General features: G+C 32.4%; 1 protein-coding gene and 1 long non-coding RNA gene across 2 annotated transcripts; one reads left to right on the forward strand and one right to left on the reverse strand.

The window, feature by feature from the left end:
• The first annotated feature begins 3,317 nt into the window (after positions 1-3,317).
• On the forward strand, positions 3,318-4,130 carry LOC140982445 (uncharacterized). Its single transcript, XR_012176266.1, has 2 exons — positions 3,318-3,551; positions 3,797-4,130. It is a non-coding gene; the product is annotated as an uncharacterized lncRNA (long non-coding RNA).
• Positions 4,131-4,304: 174 nt separating this feature from the next.
• Positions 4,305-6,495, reverse strand: LOC140982444 (tryptophan aminotransferase-related protein 2-like). The gene is made up of 4 exons (XM_073448950.1): positions 5,485-6,495; positions 5,049-5,329; positions 4,622-4,923; positions 4,305-4,540 (listed from the first exon to the last, which is right to left on the reverse strand). The coding sequence occupies exons 1-4, from the start codon at positions 5,776-5,778 to the stop codon at positions 4,335-4,337; spliced, it is 1,083 nt and encodes a 360-aa protein (XP_073305051.1). The 5' UTR covers positions 5,779-6,495; the 3' UTR covers positions 4,305-4,334.
• Between the last annotated feature and the right edge of the window lie 4,324 nt (positions 6,496-10,819).

Below are 10,819 nucleotides of genomic sequence, written 5' to 3' on the forward strand. Positions count from 1 at the left end.
ATCGGATGACATTAAAGGGTTTAGCACATGCTAGGAGAGAAGTTTGATATTTTTCAACGAGGCGTGCTCGAGAACTCAAGATTGCAAGGCAAGATTTCACATATTTAGAGGAAGAAGTCTAAAATGTCGATGATGAATTCCTTATAAACTCGAAGTTCCAATGTTAACAACTACTTACACAATGTTCGACTTTGTTCACATCAGCCGACAAAAAAACTAGGAATGCTAGGTATGTTTTGTGTTCATATTCTTCATATATAGTATGCCATAATAAATGAATCTTGGACTTTATCCAAATATAGTAAATTGGTAGAAAAAATGTCATTTCTAATCTTTTGACGCAATGAAAAATTATTTTTCCCAAATAGACATGGGGCCTTAAGAACTGGTCCGTCCATTTACTGATATTGAATCTGCAAAAGTCCATTCAATATAAGAAAAGAATTTGAGTTTATAACAACATATTTTATTTAACTTCATTTTGGTATTAAAGTTCATAAAACATTGTCATCTTCTAACTTTGTAATTTATAGATGCAGAGTATCAAAAGAGATATTTTACATTATTTCATTTATGAAGTCTGATAAAGAGAGATCGACTCATTTATATTTTTTGGATAATATAATTCTTTTATATGTGTTCAGTAAGCTAGAAAATAAGAATTTATTTGTATACTATTTAATTTCCTTAATATTATGCGTGAAGCAAGACAAAAACAATTTTGTGAAGAAATAAATAAAGATTATTGGCCGATTAAATATCATAAAACCGATGGAATGAGAAATATATTACTAAATATTATTGCTTAAGCATGTCAAAGACTTACTTCATTTGATTATTTTTTATATGTTAATTGTTGTATATTTTCTACTTTCAAAAATGATGTATTTAGAAGAAGTCTATTAAAATCAAATTATAGTACTTTTAATTGTTTCAATGAAATTGTATATTTCACATAGCACATACATTGAGAAGACTTTTTGCATAAAGAAATTTATTGTACAATTTCGAAACAAAACAGGCTTGTTAAGTTGTTGCATAAAACGCAATTGATTATATAATGTTACGACCAAACGCTTACTACTAGGCCAAAAGCTATAACTGTTAACAATGTACAACTTTATTTTCTTATATTCGTGACAGCACATAGTGCACCTACTTGGGTACTAATGCGTCGGGTTGTTAGGCTCATGAATCCGGAGAGGTGCACGTCTACCTGTTAGTACTGTCTCATATCTCTTAGAGATCGACCTTACCATTTCTCTACTGCCAGCCCTATCCTCGACAGATGTAGTATTACTCGTTAAGATTTGACTTCAATCTTTTTAACTAGCCAATTAGATCAAATGAAGCAGCATAAGCAGTTTGACGCAGGACAATTTCTCAAGAGGGCACTCTTCCTAGTACTACTCTCACTCATGCACGATCAACCCAACATCCTCCCCCAAGAAGTATAGAAATATGCTTCTTGGGAGACTTGAAACCAAGACTTCCTCTGGTACCAATTGTTAGGATCAAGTGATTACCACTCGACCAAAAGCTATAGCTATTAGTCAAGGCACAACTTTATTTTCTTATACTCGTGGCAACACAGAGTACACCTACTTAGATGCTAATGATTCAAACTGTTAGAACCATGAGTTCGGAGAAGTGTTGATGTTATCTCATATCCCTTAGAGATCGGTTTTACCCTTTCCCTACCGCATGTCCTATCCCCAGCAGAGAAATTATTACTCATTAAGAACTGGAGTCACTCTTTCTACGGCAAATGATCAAACGACACAACGTAAGCAGTTTGTAAGACCGAGTGCTTACCGCTTTACCAAAACTTATAGCTGGTGGTAATGGTGCAACTCAAATCTTTTAAACCGCACAGCAACACAAGCACCACAGTTCGATCGCTCTACCAAGCAGGGACAATTATTGCACCCAACAATCTCCCTCCCAATAATTGCACTCTTTGCAATCAATGGGAATCGAACCCGTGACCTTGGCTCTGATACCAATTGTAGGACCGAATGCTTACCGCTTTACCAAAAGCTATAGCTGGTGGTAATGGTGCAACTCAGATCTTTTAAACCACACAGCAACACAAACACTACGGTTCGATCGCTCTACCAAGCAGGGACAATTATTGCACCCAACACAGTTTGACGTACAAGAACTTTCAGGATGTCGTTAGTCATAGTACTACTCTCACTCATGTACGCTTAACCCAACATATAGGATGAAATACCAATGACCAAACACTTAGCAATTGAAGACATCAACAGAATTTTACAAAAAGTAACTTAAATTTGAAAACCATTTGGTGATAAAATTGTTGTACTTGGAAGTAACTCAATGTGAGTTTTACCGGTTATTCCAAAAACAACCATTCAAGAAACAATTAATACGAATTTAATAAAATCATATTTGTACCGATAGATAAATCATTTTATTTTATCTAAAAACTTGATAGTCAAGCATGAATCAAGATGGCTAGAAAAATTATTATTAAATTACTTTTGTTCTAGAAGGCCATTAACATATATGTACACTTCAATTTATATTTAAGTTATCATTAAGAAATTTGTAGTGTAAACTATTTTTATAATTTCGAAAATCAACACAAAAAATCATCATAGTATAAAAAGGAGATATTAGTAACAAATGAATTGTTTAATCATAAAAACAATTAGATGGTGTAACTTCTTGTAATCTTATTTTTTTATGACGCATGAACTCGCAGCCGCTATCATTCAGAGTGCATTGGGTAAATCCTTGTAATAACACATAGCATGCAAACAAAGCTAGCCAAGTAAACCATATTAAGCAAGCCATATGTGACAGACTCGTCCGAAAATATGTTTGTAATGAAAATAAAGCACTCCCCAACTTAGACATCTCTTAAAGACAACTTCTTGTAATCTTGTTATAGCTGAAAGACATCATAAATATAACAAATAGCATTATGTCATATTTCTATTATATTTTTTTATTGTTATTATGTTCAATTTCAAAAAAAAAAATAGTATAACGTATGAGAAACTCTCTTTTGATCATCGAGATATAAACATGTACATTAGAAGAGTGTTAATATAAAACACTAGATGACATAAAAAAAAATATAGAACCAACTACGTTAACATAAAAATATATCTCATGTGCAAAAAACGCCATATTTACTAGTTTGATAAAATGGGTAACCGTAAGGCCAAAATTGATTATGACAATTCAGTAGAGGTCCTTCAAAGAAAACTAAATCAGTCCACTTACCTTCACACTTATTTACTTTCTTGAATCTAATGATTGATATTAGACCAAGTTAAAGTCGTTCCACTTACCTTAGCACGGTTTTTCCTATCTGTCCTCCACTAACCAATTAATGCTGGATCGACATCAAGTCCCATTAGTTTTTTAGCATCGGGCCGTGGGCTAGTATTATATATTTATGTCAAATATCAACTTCCATCTTCATCGAGCCACGGAAAACAAATACATGAAGAGGCTTGTGATGATTCTACTTGTGTTTCATATCATTTATGGAGGCTACACTGGTGTAGCATCAGGTATATCTTCATAGAAATGTAAAAATCACATATTTTTCCTTGCATGCATATTAAGACCGGACTATGATCCCAAAATCGACGACTCTGGTTCCAGTGAATGATAGGATCAGCTAGAACTAAGCTATATTTTAACACGGTCCGGTTACGACATTTAGATCAGGAATTTCTTTCTTTAAATTTAATAAGGTGTGTCCCGTGACAATACAACATGGTTCAATAATGTTGATTTTTATGCTCCAAACCAGAAGAAGAGGGAAAGCGCTCATTTTCGACGTTCAAGCGACATGGATATTTACCTAATCTAAATGATAATAGACTGCTGCTCTCACCCCCACCATCGCCTATGCATAATGTCCGCGGTCATCACTTCTACATTCCTCCGGAGGATCAGCCCATCGACTTGACTATAGCTCCGCCGCCGCAAATTTAGACGGTCTTCCATGAAGATCAATACATGAGGCCGTTCCCAAAAAAGAATGATATGATTTCTAGGTGGTATTAAATGTTTTGCCACATGCATTTCAATATATTTAAAAGACTTTCTAGACTAAATTTCTTATGCAACCATCGTTTTTTTTACTAACGGATGTATTTTATTGTAGATAGATAGATGATATTTCAACCTTACATTATTAGATTGCTACCATATATAACAAAAAATGGTCCAACTGGTCTATAAATTTGTAGTAATGCTGTTGCGAAAATTTTACCTAAGCCCAATCCTGTCTAAGTCAAAAGAAACTCCCTATATGAATACGAGATCACATGTGAACACATATGGGCTTAAAGCTCCGAATTTCCGCAGACAATCCCTTGAATAGTTGACAACCTCCGAAGAAATAGATCAAACTCTTCGTCCCTAGCCAGCATGCTTATTCTAACATACTCTTGATCACTCCCGAATCGCCTCCCGCTTCTCGTTAAAATCTTGTGCCCTCTTAACAGTTTTTCACAGTCAATGCTCCCTTCGCATTTCAACCAAGCAAAAGCTGTACGTGGAATAACCGGAAATCATTGATCAGTACATGTTTTGTGTTTTAGTAATTCAGCTTTTTGGGAAAGTATGTTACCGGGGTATGTTTCGGTGAAGTCTCCGGCGAAATGGCAGTATTGTTGGGGAAACTTTGGGACACAAAAGAGTTTGTTGATCTTGACAGAAGCCCGCAGTTTCTTCCACCTTTCAGCCATGAGATTGTGGTTGTATTCGAAGAAATCTTCCAAGTCATGAGGCTTGACTTTTTGGCAGCTAGCAGAAACCACTTCAAGGATCTTGGCTGCTCTGAGTTGGGCTTCTTTTGACACTCCAATGGTGTTGAGTTCGACGAATTTCACCATCTTTATAGCTACATTTTGGTCTCTAACAAGTGCCCATCTACATAGAATATAAGTAACCAAGCAACATCAGTATCGATAAAGGAGATATAAGCTCTAAGAACATTGTTTGCGGTCGAATTTTTTCTTGGCTAATCGATTAGCAATACAGCAATCGCGGCATACCCAATTCGTGAACCTGCATGGCCAGTGCATTTGGAAACTGTAAATAACATGATGTCATGATCTGCTGGAGACGTGATGGCTGTATATTGTGGCCAGTAGTATGCAAAGTCATGAATGAGAACCCCTTTTGCTCCTTTAACCACCGGTTCACGTATAACTCCGTCAGGGTTATTCGGAGAGGTTACCATCTCTATATATGGTCCGTCTTCATCAAAGCTACGTGCATCACCTCCCCATTTGAATAGCCTAGAACGCAAAAAATCCATGACCTCGGCGTATGACTGCAAGAAACCCACAAAAGACTTGATGAGCTTATAAGGACGCAATATTTTGTGACAACAATGAAACAGAATCCTGCTTTTCTTGATCCACACTCATATAAATCAAGATCGAAAAACAAGAATCAAGGCAAATGATTTGATGAATATTATCTCACCGAATAATACGGAGCAGCCGACACAACACTGATAGGATTCGGCTCATTTAAAGAATCACAAAGGGCATACAAGGCCGCCTGAATTAACTGACTTGAACCTGTTCCCACAACAATGTAATGATCTTGGACTACTGCGTTGCCGACCACGTTGTGCACCATCTTTATTTCTTCCTCAAGTTTTGGCTCCAAAAACCAGCACAGGTTCTTAGCGTTGGCAAAATAACTGAGAGATTGGCATGCAGCGATTGTGACTGCGTACTTGCTGCCAACATTCTGCCAGTAAGATTCATACATGGTAGGATCACCACTGTCACGTGAAAAGGAACAAAAAAACAGTTCATATATAAGTAATTCTCAATTATTCCAGTAAAGAGAGACCACATCTTGGACCCATTATATTGGTTTTAAACCTATTAAAGACGATCATAAACCTATTAACATCAAATCACCAAACATTTTCCTTCTATCAATCATTAAAGAAAGAAAAATCGAACCTTCAATTGTAAGAACGACAAAAAGGGTAAAAACATAAAGAAACACAAAAGGTGAGACAAACATAGTGGGAATTTTTTTATATAAAGGGCCATTAACATTCATCTAACACAATGTTTTATTTTAATCACCAGAATCATTAACGTCCCCTCAACATTATAAAAACGCAATAAAGAAGAATCCCATATCAGTAAAACAGTAAGAACAGCAGCACAGGCAAAAATTCACATTCCACGAAGCAAGCTGCAAAATCTTGTTGAAAACAAGAATGCACATCGACACGCGTACGCATCGACAAAAACCCATCAAGAATGCGAAGGGCAGCACATTATCGGAAACACTTACTGATCAAGATTGATAATTTCTTCAAAGGAATGATTTTTCACGGAGCCATTAGCTTTTTCTTCAGCAACAGATGAAGTATTGGAGCTTTTGATAACAAGTGCCTGCTCTGTGCCACACATGTTGATTATTCTTTATTATACTTTGTGTGATTTTCTACCCTTCTACTGCTGCAAGAAGAACACCTCTGTTTTGCATATTTTCATGACTTTTTGCATCGTTATTTATAGGGCAATAATGTTACAATTTATTTTCTCTTTTTGAAAGTCGGTTTCCTACAAACAAATTGATTGGATCATGTATTTATCTTTAATGGTACAGATGGTAAATGTCACTCTGAGATGAGCATGTCAACGAACGTGATTTGTAAAATATTATATTAATTTGATTTTATCTAATGTGTATCAAAATATAGTCGTGACGAATTTCCAAATCCGTTACAATTTAATATTATCAATGAAAAAGGTGAATAGCTTAAAAGGATAATCTTGTATAGTATTTCTTATCAACCTTATATGGTAAATCTCATTAAGATATACGAAATAATTGCAATAACCTATTAGAATTTATAAAGCATCGCTTTATTTTGGATAGGATTGTGTAAAGATAATTTATAAGTAATTACTAAATAAATTGGATGAGATAGAATGATTATGGATAAGTAATATATTTTATTTTTAATTGATTAAAATTGTTATCAGAATTGTGGTTAAATAAAAAAATTGCAATTTTTGCCCTTTAACTATTATAAAAGAGTGGGTCTAATGTGAGACCTCTCACGGATTTTAAGCTGTGAGACCGTCTCACGGATTCTAATCTGTGAGACGGGTCAACCCTATCGATATTCACAATAAAAAGTAATACTTTTAGCATAAAAAGTAATATTTTTTCAAGAATGACCCAAATAAGATATATGTATCACAAAATACGATCCGTGAGACCGTCTCACACAAGTTTTTTGTCATTATTAAAAAGGAAGGGAATGAAGTATATAATAGGACGTTTTTTTTTATATATATTTTTTCATTTGTACATACTATATATCCTTGTTAAAATTAAGGACTAAAAATCATGTTACAATTCAATTATTAACGTACATTTGAATATAAGAAAATTTTATTTTTGTATATGTACTGGAATAATTATGATTAATAGTCTTATCCTATATTAATCATCCCAAGTAAACACATCAAAAGGAAAAAAATGACATAAATAAAATGGGAAATTTGATATAAAATTTCTTATAAAGTTTGATATCAAAATATGACATCCTCGTATTTTTTGAAATATTGTCTCGTACATACATTTGACCATATTTTATAGTTTTAAAGTTATTGTCAAATACATGGTACCAACTCTAAATAGATGGATCGTGCATGGATTGAAAAGAGAAGGCCGAATAAAATTATAAAATTAAATAAATAAATAAATCGACCAAGCCATTTCTCAAACTGTCACAATCACCTGTGTATTTCTTCACAACTGTCAGGTTTCTTCATTGGCCATTGCTCTTTTTTCGGTGAAAACAATTATTTTCAAAAGTAAAATTTTCAACTCAAAAATTGTCACAATTTTCTTTTCTTTTTTTTTTAATTTTTTTTTTCAAGGAAATTCCTATGTATTTTTCCCCTATTTTAATTTAACATTAATTCTCGATTACATATTATTTTCTTTTCTTTCTTTTTTAATTTTTTTTTTCAAGGAAATTCCTATGTATTTTTCCCCTATTTTAATTTAACATTAATTCTCGATTACATATTATTTTCTTTTCTTTCTTTTTTAATTTTTTTTTTCAAGGAAATTCCTATGTATTTTTCCCCTATTTTAATTTAACATTAATTCTCGATTACATATTATTTTCTTTTCTTTCTTTTTTAATTTTTTTTTTCAAGGAAATTCCTATGTATTTTTCCCCTATTTTAATTTAACATTAATTCTCGATTACATATTATTATTATTATTATTATTATTATTATTATTATTATTATTATTATTATTATTATTATATGCTTCTGGCTTTATTTTTTTATTCTATTAAAAATTCACTTTGGATTCCTGATCCCTCTAAAATTAGTTTCCGGTGTATATTCAAAACTCAATCCTCAAGCTAAGTTCTAGGGTTTTTGTTTTCAAAATTATCTGATATCCAAACAGCTTGTTTCAATAAATTAGTAGTCAAGATTTTTAAAACATTTTATCTTTCGGTGTGTATTGAGTAAATCTCATACTAACATAATATATATCTTGAAAATTACGTTGTATAATAAATAAAACTAAATTAATCAATTAAATGACCTGTTTTGATAAATCGAAATTGGTGTACTTTGGGAGAGTATAAGTACTATTTTCGTATAAACTTTGACTTTCAAAATTTTAAATAAAAGGTTATTAATGTTTAACATTGTCAATGCTACTAAATACATAATTTAACATAACAAAATCAGGTATAAAAAAAACGAAGAATTTTAAATTATTCCATCCACACCTTGTCTAAGTCAACCGTAACATGGAGAATTAAAGAAAATTTAATATGTCCTCTCAATAACAAATATATATATAATAATAATAATAATAATAATAATAATAATAATAATATCAGGCTAATATATGAAATATAAATATTAAAAACTGTAAATAAAAATAGAAAATAAAAACAGTAATCTTACAGAATTGTAACCAGAAGAAGCAAACTTGATTGAATAAGTGGAAGCTTTTATTAAGAAGGGTTGTTTACAAGAGAGGAATAGAGGGGAGCAAACTCGACCGTGTCCTCCTAAAAACACAGACCTAACCTATTTATAGATGAAAGAGCCGGACATCAACCTCGGATTTCAACTAAAAATATAAACAGTAAATTGCTTTATTAAAGCAAACAGTAACATGGTTTACAAAAGTCAAAAAATAAATAGTGAGATTCCACCAACTAGTGAGATTCCACCAACTTGTGCTTTTCCACCGGCTGTCGTGATATACCACTTGCAATAAAATATTAAAGATGTCCTAATCATCTTTAATATTATCTTTTAATGAATTTTTTAGATTTTCAAAAATATCATTGATTTGAGAAAATTGAGGAATATCATCCTCTGGATCTTGAGCATCTTGCATTTGCATTAGATGAATAAATTGGTTTTCACTTGATTCAGATGCCATTGATTTGTCCGATTTTGAATCTGAACATCCAATATTCTTGTAAAGATCTTTCTTCATCTCTTCAATGTAGATTTCTACCATTTTCTCTTTAGAGTAAATTTCTGAATATTTTTGAGTCAAGATTTTAAATGGACTCATTGCATCTTTTTCTTTTTCTTGTTGATGCTGTAAATCTTTCTGGTATGCAGAAATTTTTTCTTTCATTTGATGAAGAGTTTCGGAGCCATAAAGCTGTCCAGTTGTTGGATCTTCTCTTAAAAGTTTATCCCAAAATTTAGTAGAGCTAACTCTCCATAGGCAAGGGATACCTTCATCAGTATAACTGAATTCTGGCTGCCATCTCCATATCCATGGGATTCCAAATTCCATGAAGAATAGACATAAAGTCTTCCCATCAATCCAATGTTCAGAAAAGGATTTTTTTAATACTTGGTGAAACATTTAACCAAGTATTCATTGGTTTTATAAAAACCTCGGGCAAAATTTTTTCTGATGGACCAAAAATCTTCCACCATATGAAGAATCAATTTGGAAAAGGATAATGAAAAACATTTTCGCAAATTTTCAGAAATCATGTATGTTTCTTTTTCTCATTTTCATAGAATAGAGTTTTATTAAAACTCTCAACATAATCCCAAAGATTAAATTTGAAACTCATTTTATGAGTATCAGAATAAAATTCTTTTTCAATTAATGGAGATATACCCCATTCTTCAATAGATATTATCTTTTTGATAATGAACTTGGAGAAGTTATAACTTCCTTTTTGCTGAGTATTACTGAAAAAGTGAGTTATATCAACACTTTTTGTAGATAACAGAAGATTTTCATAAAATCCTCTTTGTTTATAAGAACCAAATACATATGATGTATTTGTTAAATATCTCTTCATGATAGTCCACGGAGTCTTTTCCCATTGGATATCTTTTTCTTCTATAAGAAGAATTAATTCACGATGTTTGGTCTCTGTATATAGAACCGAATCATTATCGTCTTCTTTTATGATATTAGCATATGATGCTGAAGATTGAGAATCTGTATTAGATTTCTGCTTCTGTTTCAAAAATTCTTGAAACTCATTGTATAACTCATTATTTTGCTCAGTATTACTGGCTGATGAACTAGATAAGTTCTGGGCTATTAGCCTCTGCTTGCCATGCTGTGCTATTATATTAGGGGGTTTTTCCCTACCACCTCGCCCTCTATAAGAGGACTCTCCTCTACCTCGAGAATACATATCTTTAAAGAAAAACATTAAGATAAATATTCACGAGTTAAGAAATCAGGTAGGTGATTATCTTCACCTTTTTTGTAAATAATTTCAAAATCAAAAAGGGCTAAATGAGCC

The sequence above is a fragment of the Primulina huaijiensis genome, chromosome 8 (genome assembly GCF_012295235.1).
Source record: "Primulina huaijiensis isolate GDHJ02 chromosome 8, ASM1229523v2, whole genome shotgun sequence".
Taxonomy (NCBI): domain Eukaryota; kingdom Viridiplantae; phylum Streptophyta; class Magnoliopsida; order Lamiales; family Gesneriaceae; genus Primulina; species Primulina huaijiensis.